At 40.6% G+C, this 24,484-nt stretch overlaps 2 protein-coding genes across 3 annotated transcripts in view; both read left to right on the forward strand.

The window, feature by feature from the left end:
• The window catches only part of plcl1 (phospholipase C like 1), a 60,783-nt gene extending 48,260 nt beyond the window's left edge, over positions 1-12,523 (forward strand). Inside the window, exons 8-12 of the mRNA XM_058081519.1 lie at positions 1,116-1,478; positions 2,990-3,193; positions 5,723-5,798; positions 5,903-6,012; positions 6,890-12,523. Coding sequence (XP_057937502.1) covers positions 1,116-1,478; positions 2,990-3,193; positions 5,723-5,798; positions 5,903-6,012; positions 6,890-7,102 — 966 coding nt within the window. The 3' untranslated portion in view covers positions 7,103-12,523. The remainder of the gene's footprint in view (positions 1-1,115; positions 1,479-2,989; positions 3,194-5,722; positions 5,799-5,902; positions 6,013-6,889) is intronic.
• A 637-nt stretch (positions 12,524-13,160) lies between these two features.
• The window catches only part of tbccd1 (TBCC domain containing 1), a 119,802-nt gene continuing 108,478 nt past the window's right edge, over positions 13,161-24,484 (forward strand). For both annotated transcript variants that reach the window (XM_058083070.1, XM_058083071.1), the window contains exon 1: positions 13,161-13,244. The gene's annotated coding sequence lies outside the window, so the exon portion shown is untranslated. The remainder of the gene's footprint in view (positions 13,245-24,484) is intronic.

The following is a 24,484-nucleotide window of genomic DNA, read 5'->3' on the forward strand; positions in this document are numbered from 1 at the left end:
TACATTTTGATGCTGTACTTAGCCACAAAAACACATTTTGTCACAAAAAAGATCTATTTGATTGGGAAAAAACCTCATTCCTTGTCATATGGAAGATCTTTAACTAGAATATTTGCAGAAGATTGCTAAAAGCAGCACTCCATGTCATATAGAAGATCTTTGACAAACATTTTGGCAGAAGATTATTGAAAACGGGCTGTGCGTGCTTACCAAACAGGTGTGGTTAGCACGCAGGCCACACAGCTAGGAGACCCGAGTTCGATTCTACCCTCGGGCATCTCTGTTCGCAGTTTGCATGTTCTTCCCGTGCATGCGTTTTGACATTAAAACACCATATTTACTGACAAAAAGGCTTAATTGCCATCTGACAATATTATTTTTTACACCAAAAGGCTACATTTTGATGCTGTACTTGGCCACAAAAACACATTTTGTCACAAAAATAATTTGGGAAAAACCTGATTCCTTGTCATATGGAAGATCTTTGACTAGAATATTTGCAGAAGATTGCTAAAAGCAGCACTCCATGTCACATTGAGGATCTTTGACTAGCAATTTTGCTTATCATATAGAAGATCTTTGACGAAAACTTTGATTTTGGCAGAAGATTATTGAAAACGGGCTGAATGGGGTTCGAGTGGTTAGCATGCAGGCCACACAGCTAGGAGAACCGAGTTCGATTCTCTGTGCGGAGTTTGCATGTTCTTCCCGTGCAAGCGTTTTGACATTAAAACACCATATTTACATACCAAAAGGCTTAATTGCCGTCTGACAATCATAAAATGATCTATTTAGCCGGGAATGTTGTACATTTCTCAGTTAATGTTAAAAACACCATATTAACTCAGAAAGAGTCTAATAGGATCTGCAAATGTTAGGTAGTTTGCCATGTAAATGTCATATTTTGCATGTATTTGGTAACAAAAAAGGCTATACTAGACAATGAAAATAATATTATAATAAAGTGCCATGTTGTCTTTACATGTGTAATTGTCATGTAACTGATTTTGCAGTTTTGTCAAAAATGAGTGGGGTTCCTCAGGGATGTATTTTAGGTCCATTTGCTTTTTATAAGGTTTGAATATACATCACAGTATACTGTATTTCCTGTCCAGGTGAACATGCCAGAACTGGCCTTGCTGCGTTTTGTGGTTCTGGATGATGACTACATCGGCGATGACTTCATCGGCCAGTACAGTGTGGCTTTCGAGTGCCTTCAGTCCGGCTACCGCAACGTGCCCCTGCTGGGCCTGATGGGAGAGCCCTTGGCCCACGCCAGCCTCTTTGTCCATGTGGCCGTCACAAACCGGCGAGGGGGTGGGAAGGCCCATCGCCGGGGTTTATCGGTGAGGAGGGTCGGGCGACGGGGGCGGGAGTACGTTACGCTGAGGAACACGGGCATCAAGGTGGTGGACGAGACTTTCAAGCAGGCCAGTGCGCCCCTGAAAGAGGTGATGGACCTGAGGGAGGAAGCTCAGGTAAGAGACCTCACACAACATTAGGTACACCTGGGTAGTCTTGTAATGCTTATCATCTTACATTAGCTAGCTACATGGTATGGTCAAAATAATAAACTGCAATACATTTTTTAATGAACTACTCTATCAATCAAAATTATGCATGAACTCCTCCGGCATAAAAATATTTTACTACCACACCTTTGTAGTGGGGTGGGGCACTTGCCAAAAGAAGGTGCAGTTAAACGTGTAAATCCAGTGATGGTAGTTTTGGCAACCTTGTATTACAAGGCATTTTGTACATTGTTTTTTTTTTTTCAGTGAAGAAAGTATTGATTTTTCTTGTCAATTTGAGTGCAATGTGTGATGTCCTTGGAGGCGACTTTCTGTAAACATTTTAAAAATTTCTGTTAGCTGGACAAAAAAAAACTATCTATGTGTGGAGTTTGCATGTTTTCCCCCTGCATGGGTTTTCTCCGGGTACTCCGGTTTCCTCCCACATTCCAAAAACATGCTAGGTTAATTGGTGACTCCAAATTGTCCATAGGTATGAATGTGAGTGTGAATGGTTGTTTGTCTATATGTGTCCTGTGATTGGCTGGCGACCAGTCCAGGGTGTACCCCCCCCCACCCAAAGACAGCTGGGATAGGCTATAATAAATGAATGCTTTAATATCATGAATTAATTAATTAATTAATTAATTAATTGATTGGATTGAAATAAGAAGCACTCTAATGCTTAAAAAACACAAATAAAAGCAAAAATCACATTATAATATATACATATAATTAATATATAATATAATGTTATTATAATATAATAATAATAATATATTATTATAATATAATATAATTTTACATTTTAAATAATTCCTATTATATTTCAAAATATTTTTAATTGACACTTTCTGTGGGATTGCTTAAAAGGTACAAATAAATAAACTAAAAATCACATTAGGATTTGCGACATGCAGTGTAAAAAAAAAAAAGGAGAGCACAGAATGAGCAGAAAGGTGTAGGAGGATTGTTATCAAGCATCTATTAATAGCAGAGGCATCTGAAGCCAACATCTTGCCGCCATTCACCCACCTCTTTTAACACACACAATGAAAAAAAATGTTTGAAAACACTCAGCTGCACACAAACACCACACACGTATGCATGCACACATGCACGCACACACACACACACATTTCTATTTTTCAGCTTTAATCGTCTTGCTTCACTTGTATTGCTCCCCACCCAACACCCCTCAGCCTGCACCCGCCTGAGCTCTCTGTGGGCTGCATCTCCAGCTGTAGGCTCATCTGCCACACTCCACAATCATCATTCATCACGCCTCCACTGCTGCAAGTTATACGTACACGCCGCTCACACTGGCACTTGCACAAGTGTGGTGTGATAATCGACTAGTCTGATTTAGTCTCGGGCCTCGGCTAGTCTGGTCTAGTTGGGGCTGTGCCAGGTGGCAAACTGCAGGTAGCTGACATAATTTCCCTGTAACATTTTTCCTGGTATTATTTTGTTTTCAGGGCACCATTGCCAGTTTGAAAGAGCAGTGTGGACTCCCCACGGTGGCCAAACTCAAGCAGTGCATCCAGTGCCTGGCCACCCGGCTGCAGAGCCCCGACGGCACCATGGGGGCCACCATGGTTCTCAAGGAGGGGTACCCATCCCTGGAGGCGCTGGTCAGTGTTTCGGAGACCACGCGAAAACTGCTCACCGCCTATGACACGGTCAGTACCAAGACCAATATTCTTTTTTTTTTCCTGTTGCTTTTGAGTGACTTAAACATCCCATATTATCGTATTTTAGACAACAGGTCACACAATAGTGTATTGGAAGTGTGTTGTACTAAATGTAGCCATGGTGCTGGAATTTCGACACTTTAAGTACTTTTAGTAAACACTAACAGTTAGCATGGCAAAGCTCCAGCTTTATTTTAAAAATGTGTAGCAAAGCCTGTTTTTTTACAACATGATGAGTGTTTAGATGGGGCAGGTTCATCTTGTTTGGTTCGGGTCAGAAACAGTATAATGTCCATGAGTAATGAGGTTTTTTTTTAATTCATAGTAATATAAAAGACTGCAGTCTGCAAATTCAAAAGCGAGTGTTTCTTTCCAAACTGGAGCAAACGACTGAGGGAGATGATATATTTTATATATTTTATGCTTGAACTTATGACCATGACCTCATCGTTTCAGTTTGTATTTAATGTCAACACACCGTTCTGAAAACCATTGAAAATAGTCCTAACACAACACAATAAGTGTCCTGGTTGGACCACCAATATTAAAGTTGGTGATGCAAGGTTGCCATGGCAACAGTACAGCTGCTGTTGTCCCTTTTGGTTACCATTGTAGCGTCAACATGACGTTTTTCAGGTATTATTTGACTTCCTTTGGGCACAATGCTAATGTGAGAACATTGTGATGATGAAGTGAATGTGATGCTTGTCAAGTTATGTAATGATATTCACTAATGAATACAAAATTAGTCCACAGTAGATGTGATAAAAATCCATGTTTGACGTAGTGGACCGAAAAAAGCACAACATGACTTACTACTACACCTCCCTCGGGGGCATCATCAGGCCTATTAAAACGTCTAATTGGAGAGCCTACACACACACACGCATTCACATGTAATTACACACTGATGTGGTATGCAGAGAGACACTCAACGATGACATGCGCAAAGCCGTCACCCACACGCCTTGTTGAGTTTCCACACCCCCAGCAGGCCAGCTGCGTCTGTTCCCACCTACATCTCAGGACGCCTCCCTCCCACCTGTGTCGCCACTCTGCTGCTATACCCACACACACATTGTCATACACAGCGGAATTAATATTCTGTCACTTTAGCAGCAGCTGCACTGAAAAAAATCATATATGAACATAAATTCCACAGACACACAACAATGCAATACTGTTTTTGCCATAAAAATGCAATGTTTGATTGTGGCTTAAAAATTATATATTTAGCCAGATAAGTGGAAATTATATGTTTAACGTCTGTATTTGGCCACAAAAGTATGGTTTTCTTTTGGCTATAGTTTATACACGCAGCCTGGTTTCCCATGCAAATACAATATTGCACCACTTAAAACACTATTGGGGGTTACTAAACCACATAAATTCATTTTCTACCGCTTATCCTCACGAGGGTCACAGGGGTGCTGGAGCCTATCCCAGCTGTCTTCGAGCGAGAGGCGGAGTACACCCTGGACTGGTCGCCAGCCAATCACAGGGCACATATAGACAAACAACCATTCACACTCACATTCATACCTATGGACAATTTGGAGTCACCAATTAACCTAGCATGTTTTTGGCATGTGGGAGGAAACCGGAGTAGCCGGAGAAAACCCACGCATGCAAATTTCACACAGAGATGGCCGAAGGTGGAATTGAATCCCGGTTTCCTAGCTGTGAGGCCATTGCGCTAATCACTCGCCCGCTGTGCAGCCCCACATAAATTCTCAGAATAGAAATGATAACAATAGAACTTCATTCATTCATTCATTTTCTGCCGCTTTTCCTCACGAAGGTCGCGGGGGTGCTGGAGCCTATCCCAGCTGTCTTCGGGCGAGAGGCGGAGTACACCCTGGACTGGTCGCCAGCCAATCACAGGGCACATATAGACAAACAACCATTCACACTCACATTCATACCTATGGACAATTTGGAGTCACCAATTAACCTAGCATGTTTTTGGAATGTGGGAGGAAACCGGAGTAGCCGGAGAAAACCCACGCATGCAAATTTCACACAGAGATGGCCAAAGGTGGAATTGAACTCCGGTTTCCTAGCTGTGAGGCCTGCGCGCTAATCACTTGCCCGCTGTGCAGCCCCACATAAAATCTCAGAATAGAAATTATAATCATAGAACTTAAGACAGAAATTCCAAAATATCAGAAATTGTAATATGTTGTCAAAAGTATTTCCAGAACAGTGGAAGTTGTAAAAGCTGCAAAAGCAGGGAAGCTTTTTTTTTCCACATTTAACTTGCTGTAGCTGGAAGGTCCATGTGTCCCAATACTTTTGTCCGTGTAGAAACTGTATAGCATAATCAAACATGATTTTCCACCAAAAACGCTCCAATAATTCAGGCACAATTTTGAGTGGAAAATGGTGATATAATAACAATATAATTAGCTTCCCAGTATTCAGACACTTTAGTGTTGAGTTCCACAGGGATATGTTTTAAATCCATTCATTTTCTACAAAGGTTGAACCAAATACCATGTGTGTGTTTGTGTTCAGATGATTGCCGCGCAAAAGCAGCTGATTGAGAATGCTGATGCTGTCCTGGAAAGGATTGCTCAGGTGCAGAAAGAAGGTACAAATTATAAAAATTAAATTTTCCATTACAACCATAATAAAGTATTCATGTATGAATATTGTTTTAGTTTGCAGCTGTGTCTAATGTTTTGTTCCTCTCAGGAATGGACTTCCATGAAGATCTGTCCCGGCTGTCGGAGAAGGAGGGATTGAAAGGATGCAAGCTGAACAAAGCAGTGGAGAGTTTCACCTGGAACATAACAGTTCTCAAAGTACTACTCATACCTCAAACTATTACTTTTGTTTATTACCTTTATATGAATGACATTTAGTATGAATGTGAGTGTGAATGGTTGTTTGTCTATATGTGCCCTGTGATTGGCTGGCGACCAGTTCAGGGTGTACCCTGCCTCTCGCCCGAAGTCAGCTGGGATAGGCTCCAGCATACCTCCGCGACACCAGTGAGGATAAGCGGTATAGAAAATGGATAGATGGATGGAAATTAATTACATCTTTTACCTGTTAATAATGATAATCATCCGCGATGGCTGACGACCAGCCCAGGGTGTACCCTGGGATAGGCTCCAGCATACTCTATCGCTGCGACCCAATTTATAAAGGCGAAACATTTTCTACAATATTATCAGTGTGCTAATTACAACAGTAGTTGGTACTGTTCATCAGTACCTGATGTCATCTGGGATAGGCTCCAGCATACCCCTATGACCCTTGTGAGGACAAGCGGTATAGAAAAAGAATGGATGGATAGTTATGAAAATTAATGCTAAATGCTTATTTATGATAAATGATAAACCAAACACACTGATGTTGCGGCACTGCGGTTGAGTGGTTAGCGCGCAAACCTCACAGCAAGGAGACCAGGGTTCAATTCCACCCTCGGCCATCTCTGTGTGGAGTTTGCATGTTCTCCCCGTGCATGCGTGGGTTTTCTCCGGGTACTCCGGTTTCCGACTCCAAATTATCCATAGGTATGAATGTGAGTGTGAATGGTTGTTTGTCTATATGTGCCCTGTGATTGGCTGGCGACCAGTCCTGGGTGTACCCCGCCTCTCACCTGAAGACAGCTGGGATAGGCTCCAGAAAATGAATGAATGAATGACACACTGATGTTCCACTTTGTCGCTGCAGGGTCAAAGCGACCTCCTGCGTGGAGCTAAAATGGATTCTCTGGACGCTCTGAGGCAGCTGGCCCTGGCCTGTGAGGCCTCTGGACTCACCTCACCTTCCTCCAACTCCTCATCCTTGTCCACCTTCTCCAGTTCTACGGCCGAGCTGCACTACACCTCGCAGACCTCTAGCGGGCGCCGCCGGAGCAGCACCCACAGCAATGGACGTGTCTGATGTTGATGTCAGGATATAATCCCTTTATCAATCTGTCAAAGCCTTACAGGGGTCCCATCTGAAGGAGAGACCTTTCCTGAATGTCGAAGCTCCCAAATGGAATGGAAGAAACTTTATTTTTCTGAAGGAACATTCCAGATGCAACACTGTAATGCTAGCATGTTGCTCTCGTGAGGTAGAAGTTTGTTAACTCCAGGGCCATCACGGCTACGGAGGCAGTTGGTGTGGCACAAAAAGTTCTTTTCGAGATACCCATTCTCTTGCTCTCTTGCTTTTTTCCCCCACATCTAACTAAACAGAGCTTCATCAGTTTCCTTTGTGCACTACCTTAGCAGACTGGGAACCATATTTGGTACCAATGTACATAAAAGTGAACCATGTCAATGATTTTTTTCCCAGCTAATAATAATAATAATAATAAAAATAATAACAACAACAACAACAACAATAATAATAATAATAATAATAATACTTTTCTTAAAAACTGAAAATGTCTCAAAAGCAAGTAGAACATATGGTTGACTTTATTAGGGTTTTTTAATTATCAAACAATATGAAATATTTTCGGGGGGCACGGCAATCGGGTGGTTAGCACATAGACCTCACAGCTAGGAGACCAGGGTTCAATTCCACCCTCGGCCATCTCTGTGTGGAGTTTGCATGTTCTCCCCGTGCATGCGTGGGTTTTCTCCGGGTACTCCGGTTTCCTCCCACATTCCAAAAACATGCTAGGTTAATTGGCGACTCCAAATTGTCCATAGGTATGAATGTGAGTGTGAATGGTTGTTTGTCTATATGTGCCCTGTGAATGGCTGGTGACCAGTCTTGGGTGTACCACGCCTCTCGCCCAAAGACAGCTGGGATAGGCTCCAGCACCCCCACGACCCTCGTGAGGTAGAAAATGAATGAATGAATGAAATATTTTCAGTTATAAAATAAATACAGTACTGCTAGTAATTTTCCCCCTATTTTATTTGAGGACGTGACCTTGTGTTCAATATTAATGTGACCTCCTTAGGGTTTGAACATATAAATCTGTGTCTTATTGGATTTCACCACACTTCAATTACATAGCAAATTTGAGCTCTGACTATGTTTTTTTCCTCAATTGAAAAATGTCCACCATATATGATGAACATATATGAAGTAGAGCAACAGTATTGGATTGCAGAATTAACTTGATGTGCTGCACTTGGGTGGCCTTTTGTCTCTGTCATGTCAACTCTTGAGAGGTTGAAATGTGAGGACGGGTAATTGGAGAGGCGACGTATAGTACAGGTGTGGATCACATGAACCCACTTCCTACAACGTTACAAACATACATGTGGCGTGTAGCGGTGGTGGTAAACTTACACTGTACATTAATGTAGCAATAAGAACAATGGAGACATGTAAACTAGAGTGTGTGTGTGTGTGTGTGTGCACTGACTGACTTTCTAATTGTACACATTGACTCTTTGAATGTGTCTGAACATCCTGTTGATGATGGTTGTTAACATTGGCCTTTTTTTTGACTGTAAATGTGTTTTCTTCTCATTATTACATCTTCCTTTAATCTTTCTGTGTCTGTTTCTGTTCACCTGACAGAAGCAAACCAGCTGTAGGTATAGTAGTGCATGACATTTAACACTCCACACCAATAGGGGGTGGCATACCCCCCAAAGTTGAAAAATGGCAAGGCCTACTGTTATTATTTTTGCTGCTGACGCTTAAACCGTCATTTTTGGAAGGGAAACGCCCAAAAGGAATTACAGAACACATTTCATTTCAATTACCAATATAACTGTCAAAGATCCTTTACATGGCAGGAGTGCGCTACTGTTTTTAAGAACCTAAAATGTTCAAAGGCAGTCGTGTGCATGACTGGGGCACTCTACTGTTTTTCTACTGTTATACTACACAAATGTGAATCAATGATCCAAATTCTCTTCTATTTTTAAAGGCCTACTGCGAAAAGGCTAGTCAAAGATCCTCTACATAATAAAAATGCGTGTCTGTTTCAAAACGCTAGTCAAAGATCTGGAACATGACAAGAGGACTGTATTGTTTTTAAAGATGTCAAAAAGCAGTTTGTTCTTTTTGAGGTACTCATTCTTTGCTTTGTGTTTAATTTGCGCGCTACTTTAGCGGACTGGGAACCATATTTGGTACCGTAAAGGTGGACTCAAATATACGTAAGTCAAAAAGTTATATGACAAGAGCTCTGTTGTTTTTAATTCAAAAATGTGAGTCAAAGATCCTCTAAATTACAAGAGCACTTTTTTTTCTCGATGTTTGATTTTAAGAATGTACTACAAAAATGCTAGTCAAAGACCCTCCCAATGACAAGACCAATCTACTGTTTTTAAGGATGCGCTACAAAAATTCTCGTCAAAGGTTCTTTATATGACAGGTTGCTGTTTTTAAGGGCGTACTGCAAAGATGCTAGTCAAAGATCCTCTTCATGGTTCTTTTTCTTTTTTTTTTCTGAATTCAAAGACAGGCGGCACGGTGATCGAGTGGTTAGCGCACAGACCTCACAGCTAGAAGACCAGGGTTCAATTCCACCCTCGGCCATCTCTATGTGGAGTTTGCATGTTCTCCCCGTGCATGCGTGGGTTTTCTCCGGGTACTCCGGTTTCCTCCCACATTCCAAAAACATGCTAGGTTAATTGGCGACTCCAAATTGTCCATAGGTATGAATGTGAGTGTGAATGGTTGTTTGTCTATATGTGCCCTGTGATTGGCTGGCGACCAGTCTTGGGTGTACCACGCCTCTCGCCCAAAGACAGCTGGGATAGGCTCCAGCACCACCCGCGACCCTTGTGAGGAAAAGCGGTAGAAAATGAATGAATGAATGAATTCAAAGACTCGTCCAATGTCATTCACGGGCCAGATTGACACCATCAAAGATACCCATGACTTTGATTTTAATGTCACATTATTCACTGAGAAATTAAAGAAAAATGTAGAAAAAATATGGTACTGTATTCATATGTGATTAAGTGGACTCTTGCATGTGCACCTTTATACTGATCTGCACCAAAATCTGATGGGTACTTCATTTGACTCCTGTACAAAGTTTTATGGAAAATCATTTCATCAAATAATCACAAACACGTACAGTTGTTTTGAAATGCAGTGCTCATTCCAGTAATTTACCAGTCGTGTGTCCATTCAGGGTGACAAGTTGGGCTTCTATTGCCAAACTTTTTTTACAGGCTAATGGGGACTTTTGAGGCTTTCTGCCACTGGAGATCCGATCTCGCCCATACATGAATGATGCATCCGCGACCCGTAAAACAAACCACAGTATTACCTTTCTGACAAGACACGTGTCAGAGAGCAAACAAGGCAATAAAGGGGATTGATCCATGTACATGCGACCAAAACATAGCAAAGAATGTTCGGGGAGGAGATTGCGGGGTTCGGCGGGTTGCTGGGTCTGGTTTCAGTAATTAGGTCTGACCTGGTTCAATGTTGAGCCTGGTTTTTAGAATAATGCATTGGGAGTGTACTGTATTTACAAAGAGGATCCAATCACTAACACCCAACATGTATGATGATGATGATGATGATGATCATGATGTCCTTAAAGAGGAACTGCACTTTTTGGGGGAATTTTGCCCATCATTCACAATCCTTAGGCGGCACGGTGGTCTAGTGGTTAGCGCGCAGACCTCACAGCTAGGAGACCAGGGTTCAATTCCACCCCATCTCTGTGTGGAGTTTGCATGTTCTCCCCGTGCATGCGTGGATTTTCTCCGGGTACTCCGGTTTCCTCCCACATTCCAAAAAGCAACAGAACATGCTAGGTTAATTGGCGACTCCAAATTGTCCATAGGTATGAATGTGAGTATGAATGGTTGTTTGTCTATATGTGCCCTGTGATTGGCTGGCGACCAGTCCAGGGTGTACCCCGCCTCCCGCCCAAAGACAGCTGGGATAGGCTCCAGCGACCCTCGTGAGGAAAAAGCGGTAGAAAATGAATGAATCACAATCCTTATGCAAAACATGAAGACATATTTATTTTCCATTTCTGTGCATTATAACACAAGAAAACAAGTTAATAGGAGCGAGCTAACAATGGACGTCATTGGGACACACCTGTTTCAATTATGAAGCCCTCTAAAAAAACCTCTCACAATTTTGTATCATTTGATATTGCATTAACACGTACACTGATGATAACATGTAGTAGTTCTTGCCATAATTTTGATGATTTAAAACACGACCGAAACTTCTTTTCTAAGCGCAACACTTACGATGTCCGCTCTCCTTGAATGGCTGTGTCTTCCAGCACAAGATGTGTGATCCAGTCCTCAGGTAAAAAATGCTGACGGCAAACGAGCATCTTGTTGAGTCTTTGTTGAGCAAAATATAGAGCAAGGTATCGACTAGCGATTAGCGACGCATCGTGTTAGTCCGTTGCTGGCTTATTAGTCTTATATTAACTTGTTTTCTCGCGCTAGAATATACAGAAAAGAGAAAGAAATATGTGTTCATTTTTCATATAAGGATTGTGAATGACAGGCAAACTTTCCCCAAAAGTGCAGTTCTCTGGTTATTTCTTATTTCCTGGTTTAACATGTCAAACTAACCCCTGAACTTCCTCCCACCTAAACTTACTGTAGCAGTGAGACTCACAATGACGCATTAAAACACGATACGGTTATTGGAATGTATTATTTGTTATGCAAGATATCATACTATTTGAACTCTACATGTTAGGCTAGCCACCCCAATGTAGTTTTGTCAAATGTATTTTTAAAAAATTATCAAAAAAGACAGATTATATATTGACAAACACAACAAATACTTTATTTTATGTTTGTTTTGTAAGCTCTAAAGTACAATAATGTCTCAGCCATTCACACATACTGGTGTGAAGTGTCCTGCTATCTTTCAAAACCTTAAACAGAGGAACAACTACATCTCCGACTTTAATTTCCGATTCTTCATTTGTAGTTTTTCCCCAGAGGCAGGATGGTGCATTCAGGTGTCCCTTGTTACCCACGTGTCCTTAAACCCTAAGCACCTCTCTGTATCTCTCTTTATAATGTATTTGTACGTGTCATTTTAATGTGGACAATGCTATGTAAACAGGTTGATGATGATTGTGAAGGTGGTACCACCTGTGTTCCATCTCCTGTGGCTTCTGCAGTGTATGTCGGTGTTGGATTTAACCTTTGACGCAATGTTGGTCTCTCAACTGTTCTAACACTCACTTTTTGTCTTTGTGTTTTGTAAGATGGAAGAAAGACCAAAATAGAAATATTTATTGATGTGTATTTTAAAGGATATAAATAAAAACAATTATTAATAATAACATAATTGCTATTTCTTTTATTTTGAAAAGCATTCTCATATCAATAGGTAGCTCTTATGTAACAACAGTTTATGTAATCCCTGACTGAGTAAAATAAAGTTATCTTTTTATGACTGAATGCTCCTGTTCAATTATCATTTATGCATGTATATTCATTCCATGCTTACGTTTTCAGTGATCATATTAAAGTACAATAAGAGATAGATCTCATGTGAACTGACAGTGATATTTGGTATGTACATGCACTTTACTGTAAGATTATAGTATTACTTACATTTTTTTGTTATTTTATTTCTTCATAAAAAAAATAGATGACACTGTTTTGGTAAACATTTGTCCTACTTCCTGGTACAGTTTAGCATTTTTCTCATACATTTTTGATTGGTTAACAAATCTAGAGGGACAAGTCAGGTGATACTAATTGTCACTCAAAGTTGGCCCCACCCCTCCCAGTTCCAAGTGCTTCTGTTGGAGACTATGCAGGAAGCATAGCAGGTAAAATATTTTTTATATTATTTCAATTACCCAACCCCACTTTTCTATATCATAAGCATTAACAGAACACTCAACAATTTAAGGGTATAATTTTGTTCTTCACAGCCATGTTTTTTGACGAATAAAGTGTGTATGTTAGCTCGTAGGGCCTGTTTTACCCCAAATAAATTGAAAACCTTATGCTTAAATGGTTATGTCTGTGTGAGAGAAGAACATACTTGATACAAAACAGAACAAATGCATTTCATTTTACAGACAAGGCTTGACTTTGGCTGACTGGCGCATTATTTGGACCGAAATACAACTTGCGGCGGGAACGAATGAACACCGACATCGCAGGTAAGCTAACTTCCGGTTCCATTGCCATTAGCGCCAAGTGCCTGCGATTTAGCTAACGGCCAGCAGTGGGCAGTTTTTTTCCCCTGAGAAAATGTCCTGCTTCCTGCTAATCCTCATTTATTTGTATTTGGCTTGATTCTCTTCTTTAAAACGGTATTCTAAAAAAGTGAGACTATATTTCGATGAGAATAAAGGGTTGGTCATTTGTAGTGGTGAATGAATAAATTGTTATGGTATTGTTAGTTTACATTGAAATGCTTCATATTTCAATTCACATTTCCAAACGTGCAAATTGGAGTAGGAAAGAAGCAAAAGCCTTGTTTCATGGTAGTGATGTAAAATGTTATTGAATATAATCCTTCCAACTGCGTCATTCTTCCTTTGTGGATTGTATCCTTCATTTCCCTTGTTGTCATACTGATGTGATCTTTACATTTATCCAAATAATTGATATCTTTGACAAAAAAAGCAGTCTTGCCACTTGGTCCTCCATTTAGCTTGATGTAGATTTTGCTGTTCGTGCTTTTCCTGCATTCTCAGGTTGCACGCTTCCTGTTGATGACAGTTTTGTGCCTGCATTTTCAGGCACTCATTCATGTAGATGTTTGGCGAATTTAAAGATGATTACGGGTCTTGTGTTGTTTCTCCCATACAGTGGGATGCAAGTATCGATGGTGTTGATATCTACACCCAGCTCCATTTGTTTGTAGGATATTGACAATGTGTTGTTTTGTTGTTGAGTTGTTTGGTGATCCATTTCTTCTTGTTCTCCTCTGTTCTGGACTGCCCTGTCATCAGATCTGGGTGTTTCGGAGTCACATGAGGATCACATTGTTTATTCGTGCAGTCTAATCCATCTCATCAGTTTGCTCAATGATATTTTCCTTCGCTTTTTTCTCTTCCTCAAGACTGACAGCTTTATCATTAGGTAGTACTCTTATATCAATTCAATTATTAATGTACCTCTATATAACAACAAAAATCTGATTTGCGGAATTTATGTGAGTTTCAACATGTCCAAATTATCTTTTTGTTTGGTTTCAAACAAAAAAGTAAAAAAATGTGCTGTTAAAACCAGTTTTTAATCCTAAGGACATTTTGACATCCTTTTTTTTTTACAATTTGAACATCTTTACTTATGCCAGCAGGGGGAGCCAAATAATTATTTATGACGTTATTTGTTAGTATTTGTGTAATTATGTTAGGATTATTTAAAAGGTTATGTGTTCAAATTTGTGGCTTCACAAATATTATAATTTTATTTTGATAGTTTCAGTGCTACTTTGAAATACTGTTATGGTAATATTTGATTTTCATTTGAACATACATACATTTTACTTTGGTATACATCACATAAGGAAGGAGGTGGAAGAAAAACAACAAACATTATAAACATCAACTACTGGTATGGTTTCTTGAAATGGGAGATTTTATTGCATTGTATTATTCTCTGTAAATAATACTAGCTTTAGGTCTTTTGTCACTTTACAGATGTCATTTATATGTATATGTACTTTAGGTTAAACATAGGCCTGTCAGGAACGGATTTTGCTGGTAATTGTGCCATTAATTATTGACCGATGTACTATAATTTTGACTTTAAAAAATTCATTATCCTTCAAAGATCATTATGTCATGTCATATTTGTACCATGACATTACTCGAGTGTAGGGTACCTGTGTGAGTCAAACTATCTTAACTATGAGCACCGCCATGTCACACACAATTTCTACTCCTGGTGTCAAAATAACTACACATGCACAGCAACACAATGGGTGGATAAAAACAGACAATACACTACCTACTATAATGCAGGATATTAACAAACTACTATGTGAGCGCAAACCATTTTTTCCAAATCTGTACAGCAAAGCACTCTGGGGAAACAGGAAGTACTCCCAGCAAAGTTGTATTATAAAGATTGTCTCTATTCACTTCAATAAAACCTTTTCACACACCCAGTTATGTAGTCATATTTGAGCTGTGTAAAAATAATAACTTGGCATCCACGCATATCTTGAATACAACATTGAGCATCACCGCTTCTTGTACATTACTCAAGTGCACCATTTTGCGCTGTTTCGTTTAATATTCATATCGCCAATCAAAAGTATGCTGCACAGCCCCACTGGAACTGTGGCATTCAGCTTACAACAGCCCAGGGTTAATTCACTCCACGGAGGCCATATTTTCTCTCCGCCAGTAATTAATTGTAATTTGCGAATGTATCTCAGCTGTAGTTGAATAACTTTTCAATTATTTTAGAAAATTGTGTCAATAAGAAACTGGTTTGTAGTTAGTGACTTGGTGTTTATCACCAGTTTAGAAAATTGGTACTACTTTAGCTATTACTTTAGCTATTGTAAATATACCCGTCTGAAATGATAAATCTGTCTGAGGTAGTTGCTTGTTAGCCTCATGAACATATTGTATATTTTTTCAGTGTACTAATTTCACAAATGTCTGTGCTGCATTATAGGACACATTGCTCTCATTAAATTATGTATGTGCACACTTACATATGTAACTTACATATATCCTGCTGTGGTCATTACGTTAAAAAGCAGCATTTCCAGCACTCACTCATGACATTCTAGTATTCTAGTATTGTCTCTCATTCTGAGGTTGATGGACGATGAGGTGCCCCCCCAGGAGGTGTTGGGCAGCAGATGGGAGGTGATGGAACTGTGTGGTAGCGTAGGTGGTAACATGACAGGCTGTCGGGCCCTAATGCAGGCTAACATCTGGAAGTTGCCGGGCCACGCCGCTTCTTGCCTGCCAGCAGGGGCGTCTAGCCTGGGGCCAGGCATCACCCTGAGAGAGGTACACTCGCAGATGAACCCAGGCAAATGAGAGGGGGACGCAGCAGCTCTGATCACCTCACATTCTGTGCTGAAGTGAAAGTTAAGAGCCAAACCTTGAAGTCGCTGTCAGACTTGAAGGTCATCAGCGTGCTCATGCACTCTGGTGCAAACATTAGGTACACCTGCACAGCCTTACAGCCTTGGAAATGTTACAAAGATAGCAAAAATTCTCATCACTGTAGACCTCCACCAAGGCCCAACAATTGCTATTGGTGTAAACAGAGAAATAATGTGCCAAAAAAAACATGTAATAATAATGTAAAATGATGATATATAGCTACGTATACCTCATAAATACACAAGCATGTGTCAATGTGACTTTAAAATGGGGGGAAAAAAACTATTTTAAAGTGTTGTCATGGGTATGTCAATATCTGTCATATGTCAATGAATGCATTGCGTCTGAGCAATGCATTCATTGGTTTGCTGCAATAGCGTCAGCCTCCCTCTGCCCTCCAGGCTCCCGCTGGTTGACTGAGACAGCATTGCAGGAAGAGTCGCTTATGCTGCTTGTCCTCCAATGAAATGCATTAGGGGAAAACCTAAACCCCCCTTAAACTCCTATTGTATGTTTTGTATATTTGTTATACCTTTTGACTGTTAAGTTGCTGTGTGAGCTTGTTGTGAGTGTACCGCTCATGATTGGCACCTGCCAATGAAGGAGCTTCTGTTTCCAGACTAGTAACAACATGATTCATTCTTCTAGACGTTTTTGTCCAAAACCAATTAGACACTTATAAGATGTCCTTAGTAGACCGGCATGCAGAGAATGGCATGTTTAAAGCAGTCAGCGGTGTGAAGCCTTGGCTGCTATTAGCTGCTCGCGCTCGCCTCCAGTTCCCAGAAATCTAGCGCCTCCTCTCTTTTAATGACAGCCCTCACCCAGAGGTAATTTCACAGTGATTACAGCCGGCCTCTTAAAAGTCTGTGGATTGCATCTTCTTTATCAACCTTTTAACTAACTAACAAAAGAACGGCAGACAATGGCGCTGCATGTTTTCAAGTGCCTCAAGACATCATAATGTCTTTTTCTTTAACCTCTATTAAATGCAGCATCCAGCTGATTGTACAATGATGGAAAAGTTCAAATGTGTGTGTGTGTGTACTAGGGCTGCAGCTATCGAATATTACCGAATTGACTATTCTACTGAAGTAATCGGAAGAAGCATGATTTTGCTTGGTTAAAGAGCAATAACATTTACACAGTAAAATTTGGTGAATTTTATTGAAAATTGTGGTGTGTCCATGCTCAGGAACAATCAAACCTGACTCAACTGGTTATGTTGTAAAGAGGAATGGTCAAAAATACCTTCAGCCAGAATCCAGACCCTCAGTGGAAGCTGTACAAAGAATTTATTTCTGTAAGTGGAGCATCTATTAAATATTGATGTCATTTTTGGGGGGGGAGCCCAAATTTTAGAGTCACTCTCTCTCGCCCTAGACATAGTCTATCGTCAACGGAGCCTGATATAGCGATCATGCAGGTAGAAAGTAGAAATAAGCATACATCTACCTCAAAGTTTCTATTGACTGTCACCAAATATATAAAATTACATATGTGTATGTATATGTATTTTTTTGAGTGAATGTCCACTCAAAAACGCTGAAGTGGCATATCACAATCTAATCAGCTTCGAGTGAGAGGCAGGGTACACCCTGGACTGGTCGCCAGCCAATCACAGGGCACATATAGACAAACAACCATTCACACTCACATTCAAAGCTATGGACAATTAGGAGTCGCCAATTAACCTAGCATGTTTTTGGAATGTGGGAGGAAACCGGAGTACCCGGAGAAACCCTACGCATGCACGGGGAGAACATGCAAACTCCACACAGAGATGGCCGAGGGTGGAATTGAACTCCGGTCTCTTAGGTGTGAGGCCTGCGTGCTAACCACTCGGCTGTCGTGCAGCCGCTTTTGGTTCATTCCTTCCAAAATCTCGTATGTGAACTTGTAAATCTCGTATGTCTCATGTCCATCAAATCACGTCTCTATTGTGTGAAGTAGCCAGAAGCTGTGTTTTGTGGTAATTGTTCTAACGAGAGCGTCGGCCTCACCTCGCTGACCTGCGCCGTCCCGCCCCCCACCTGTGCAATCACGTGCCATCTTCAGACAGATTATATGATAATCACAGTCATTCACAACTTTTTTTTATTCTCCTCACTTGATTGCTCAATCAACAGTTAGTCTGCAAACCTTCCAGTAAGTCACTTTCACTGGTGAAGGTGCTGCCATGCAAATAAATGAATAAATTAAAAACTCAAAACAATTTTTTTGCTGCGCATTTTCCCGCCCACCATTTGCCAAGCTAATGTTGCTGGTGTTAATAGCTTGTGCCCATTTAATTGGTTCTTAAACGATTTAAGAGTGTCGTGTCCCCCCCACAGGGCCTTTTAATGAACAGGTAGCCCTCCGTGATTACGGCAATCTCAACCCACCACCCCGCTGTTAGTCGCCGCCATAAACACCACCAAACGCCAGCCCGCCATGCTCACTAAAAGGACAAAAGCAATTTGAGGAGCGCCTGCACGCTGCAGGACGCTGGCTAATTTAGAGGCGCAAAGAGAGGGAGGCAACAAAAAGAAAATGAGGGGAAGATGAGGACTATAAAGATAATTATGAAGTGAAGAAGAATCATGTTTGATCAGAAGCTTTGCTGATTGTAAAACCACTTCTCTGAGTGACTTCTCTGAGCAGAAAAACTTTTTTCTTCGCATGTTTTCCCACCATTTGTCCTCATTTATTGTTTGTTGTCCATCCTCAGGCTCAGAGTTGTGACATTGACAGCCAGTTTTTTTTTGTCTTTTTGACCGAGCGCCTCACACCTGAGCTATATAAAGACTATTTTAATGTATGTTCTCCTGATTAGGACCTAATGAATGCCATTATTATGGATTAATCCACTGAGAATAAGTAACTGAAATAAATTACATCTAGGATAAATATGGGTCGCAGATATCAGAGTGCACAACGAAGTACAATTTAAAAAGAAACAAGAGTTGAAAGTTATGTTCCAAGATACCCAGAGAATGGCAAAAAATGTGAATAAAGAATGCACCCTGAAAAAGCCCTACAAATGTCTATTTTAGATAATCTCAATACTATAATGTGCTTCTCACACTTACTAAACACATTTTAAATTGTTGCAGTAGACAATATTCAATGAATGAATGCATTGCGTCTGAGCAATGCATTCATTGGTTCGCTGCAATGGCGTCAGCCTCCCTCTGCCCTCCAGGCTCCCACTGGTTGACTGAGACAGACCTGAGAATGGCAAAAAATGTGAATAAAGAATGCACCCTGAAAAAGGCACCCTACAAATATCTATTTTAGATAATCTCAATACTATAATGTGCTTCTCACACTTTTTAAACACATTTTAAATTGTTGTAGTGGACAATATTGTACTGAAAAGTCGTATGGTTACATATCACGTTGTGTCAAAGCATCGTCCTGCTGGACAATGTTTAGAGAATTTTCTTGTGGAACAGCATCCTTTGCTAGAATCATCGCTCCATCACTCTTTCCCCTGCATAAACCACCATTAAATTACTTTCTTTTTAAGTTGAGAAGCTGTCAGTATTCAATTTTGTGAAAAAAAAAAACTGACTGGGTATCATTATTGCTCTAATCGAATGTATTGATGCATTCGTTAATTTAAAGGAATCAATCAATTGTTTTGCCCAGGGGGGGCCTCGAAGTTTGACATATGTGGTCCAGGGTGAGCAGAACCAGAGGTGGGTGTCATTGGAGGCGTGTGTATGCGTGCGGATGGGTGGCAAACCTCACGTTGTATACATATTTGTTCAATTATGTGTCTGTGCGCGCTTCCGTAATCCTGACCCCCCCCTCATGTATACAAACAGGTAGGCCTCCGCCTACCTCAGCCACCACGATGGCAACACAGGCGAAGCCATGCGCGCCCTTTCACCAGATGCCTTTTGTAAATAAGCAAAAGGCCCTTGCAGAGGGCGCCGTCAGGCCGCCTGGCTCACCTGGTCCCGACGGACGCAATCAGGACCTCTTCTTACCTTGAATAGAGGGTGAGGAGAGGAGAGGGTCTGGTGTGCGTGAGCCTGCTAGTTGTGACACAGAGGAGCCGTGGGTCTAATTCATTAAAGCAGCCTTCTAATATAAACAGCCATTCATTTAGCTGCCTGACACTGGGCCGTCTGGACAATGTGAAGAGCCCCAATAGAGCTGCCATACACTTCTGTGTGCATGCATAGAAGCTTGGCATGCATGTTTTTCCCAAGCAAGGTACACTGAAACAAACCAGAGGGCCCTTCAGAGACTCCACATCGTTCACAACTGCAAAATCACCCATTAAAAATATTACAAGTAATCAATATACATTGCTGGTTGTTCAATTCGGAATTGGAACCAAATTTCCTGGAAAAACAAAACACTCTAGTGATGAAAAGAAGCATACCTTGTTTCTCTGGCATAACGTGAGACCTCAGTTATGCAGGCTTTCACTGATCATTTCTGTGAGATAGGGGCAACTACTGTACCTTCTTCAGTGTCGCTGTGCAGGACTACATATTTTTCCAGTTATGAGCACATAACTCGGTTTTGACTGAATCTCATATTTACAAAGCAAACTGCTTAGGTCGAAACCTTTCTTTAGTAATTTGTGGGAGTGCATCATAATCATCAAGCGGCGTAGAACGAAATTTCGTAAACCGATGACCACTTATAATCCTCATTATAATACTTATAATGTATTGCTTTAGCGGTGCTTAGCTTCTTTTTACACATTAATCATGTCAACAATTTACGCCTTTCTCATTAGTTCAGTTAGTACTGCGTGTTGTACTGTTTTTAAGTGTTACCAATTGCAATAGTGAATGTCATTAATTGCCTATACAGTTGCTAAAGGTTTTACAATTGCCACAGGTGTAAGATAGGACAGAACTACCGTAATGTGTTGAACTACCGTGCTTTTTTTTTGTTTGTTTTTTTGCAGTTTTCTGTCATGTGATATGAGAGCATATAGTATACATATATGGATATTTAAAAAATATGGAAAACATGCCTGCTCCTAAAATCCAGAGTTTTTCTTGATCTCGCTTAGATTACACACAGACACACACACACACACACACAAGAAAGATGAAAACAAAGCTAAACTGTTGTCCGCAGGGATTGCACTGGTGAACAAAAACGGAAGACTGATGATAAGCAGACGCACAGCGCAGTCTGCAGACTCTGATTTAATACATACTTAGTACAGATCAGAGTGTAAATGGGGATAGATTTTAACATGTCAATTTTTAAAATTGACATGTTAACAATGTAAATTTTTAAAATTGACATGTTAACAAGTAAGACACCTTCCTTGCATTTTATTCAAGGAAAGGAGACTGCGTAAAAGGTACACATTGTATAATTATAATAACCTTTTTATTTATAGTAAGCGATACATTTTTGAGCAAAATATTAAAACATTTTACATATAAAATGCATTTTCTGTCAAAGCATCCCAAAATTCAAGGCTTCATTTTGTCTGGTGTGCTAACATTATTATTGAATCAACTTCTTAAAGACAGTTAAGAATAATAGTACTAATAATACAGAGTTACCGTCCTTCAATCAAACTACGGTTTGGGTCGAGGGTCAAACAGGAGTAGCGCACTTTAATCACACGTCAAAAAAATTACCACATCATTAAAGTGTTAACTTTGACAGCGCTGATTTAAATATATTTGCTAATTATTTTAATAAGCTAGTATTTCACCAAAATGCTGAAAATGATGGAGCTGACAATAGTGGCAGGTTGATGCACCTAATGACTCTGAATGTGGAATGTTGGTATTTAAGGGATTGCAACTGTACTTGCGCACACACACACACACACACATACACAGTATGCACGCACATAGACACTAGAAGGCTTAGTAACACACCCATCTGTGTAAGCGCACACACACAGCACGGAATTTCGTGACCACTAATTGTGTCTGGCCAGTGCAGTCCGGGTCATGGGAGTGCTGCGGTCCAGGACAGGGTAGCCATTGTGGTAGTCTCAAACATAGCTTATACCCAAGCCTGTTATTACCCTTAGAAACCATCATCGCGTCTTTCGTTTCTTCTTTTTTTCCTGCTCAGTGTGTTTTAATGAAGCTGGCAGAAATGTGCAACAACAGCAGTAGCTAATAATAATACTTGTAGACAGGGATGGATGTGTCTTTCGGATTGTTGGTTTCTTCTATTGTGATTGTTGTCTTTGTTGAGCCTCTGTTCATCATGTTACAATTACAATTGCCGAACTTTTCTGTCACACTCATTTTAGTCAGTTAAACATGCACAGCTCTATTTCTTTGTTGTTAAGAGTTCAACGTTAACACAGTTTTACATAGTTTTGCTGCTTTTTCTTCTTATTGAACGCATGGTCAGAAAACACTGGCGTAAGCAGGCACCTATCCCAGCTGTCTTCTGGCAAGAGGCGAAGTACACCGGGGTACACCAGCCAATCACAGGGCACATATAGACAAACAACCATTCACACTCACATTCATACCTATGGACAATTTGGAGTCGCCAATTAACCTAGCTTGGTTTTGGAATGTGGGAGGAAACCGGAGTACCCGGAGAAAACCCACGCATGCACAGAGATGGCCGAGGGTGGGATTGAACTCAGGTCTCCTAGCTGTGAGGTCTGCACGCTAACCACTCATCCGCCGTGCAGCCCCTCCTGGTGTCATTAAAAAAAAAAAAAAACTCGACAAGATGGCGATATCTGCTTTGACGTATCATCCAGCAGCTTGATCTACCTCTGCATGTGCATTAAAATGTTAAACTCAAGTGTGTTGTGATTGCTGTATTTTTATTTATTTCTTTTTACAATCCATATATCAGTGCTATTAATGCTGGCTAAGCAGTTTGCTCTTTACCGTTATTACACCATTGGCTCTGCTGCCGCGATGTTGGTCAGCATGTTTGTTAATAAATTATTATGTATACCATGTGGAGAAAATAACATCAATAGAAGTGATCTGTTCATCAAACTGTCACCTTCAAAGTGTTTTAAAGTACCGTGTTGACAACCTGTGTAGTGTACTATCCAATTTCTTCAAAATAACCTCCAGTACTTGCACATTGGTACTTTGGTCCAACAAAGTACCTTTACCAAATGTGTGTGATTTTGTTTGGATGCAGACATCAATGAAAGGCTCATTCATGACAATTGATGGTACTGTAATGTTTTGGTTGGGTGGCTTTGGTAGTGTAGTGTAGTGGTTCACATGCCTTGGGATCAATTCCCCATTCATTGGCATCCATGGTGTCGTTTGCTTTTCAGCCTGATTCCTCACGGATAGAGTCCAGCCCGTGTATTAGTCCTGAACAGTCTAAACAGAGTCTGATGACCTGAAGAAACTTTATTCTGATGACAGACACTTAGGTAATGATAGGCTATAATATCTTGGTAAGCTATCAATGAAAAAGTATCGCAATAATGACTTTCCCTGTTAACTATTTACATTATGAAGGCGTAATTATGTTACTAATACAGTTATTTTTTGTATTAGTTTTAAGTAATAGTACCTATAACTGTTACTTTAGTAGTTTGTCCAACACTGATCATTATCAGTTTAAATCAATTTGCTATCTTGCTTTTTGACTCGGTATGATTATTGAAAGACGTCAGATGGGCTCGCCCTTAACTCTCGAGGACTCTCCTTCAACTGTTGACTTGAATTAGCCTCCCACCGCCTTTATTAGCAGCAGCGGTGGAATCAGAGAAGACTCTCTAACGTGGAGGAAGGAAGGAGGGGGGGTCACCACTGCTAAGTGCTTCACTTCTGATCTCTGATGGGGGTCATGGGGTCGCCGCTCAGACTCACCCTGATGACTTGTGACACCGCGGGAGAAACCAAAACCACTTGGATTGAGCCACATCCTACGGGATTGGTTATTAAGTAGAACGCAGCCACTTGTGTGCCAACATTTACATGGATGTGTTCTTACTTCATATTGCAAAGCTCTCATGGTCAAGACACTGCCAAAATATGAAGTGATAAGCTATTTTGGACTCGCATGCAATTAATGGGTCAGCATCAGACTCAGGGTTTATGTTTATGGGACGCTGGCTCTCTAATCATATCACCAAATTAGATGTAATTTAGGGTTTTTAAAGTCGGTCCGCTCTCCTTTTACTCATGAGTTTAGTTTAAATGTGCCAGTGTCAGACAAGTTGTAATTAAAAATGAAATGCAATCATGTACAACGCATACTTCAGCCATTACGCCAGACTTTGGGGGGAAAAAAGTGTGAGACTCTGTGGGAAAATGTATGGCACACAAGACAGCTGCAGTGATCCAGTGGCAGCGTCACTTGAAGCATTTAAATATAGTACTGTCTGCTGTTAT

The sequence above is a fragment of the Doryrhamphus excisus genome, chromosome 9 (assembly GCF_030265055.1).
Source record: "Doryrhamphus excisus isolate RoL2022-K1 chromosome 9, RoL_Dexc_1.0, whole genome shotgun sequence".
NCBI classification, from domain to species: domain Eukaryota; kingdom Metazoa; phylum Chordata; class Actinopteri; order Syngnathiformes; family Syngnathidae; genus Doryrhamphus; species Doryrhamphus excisus.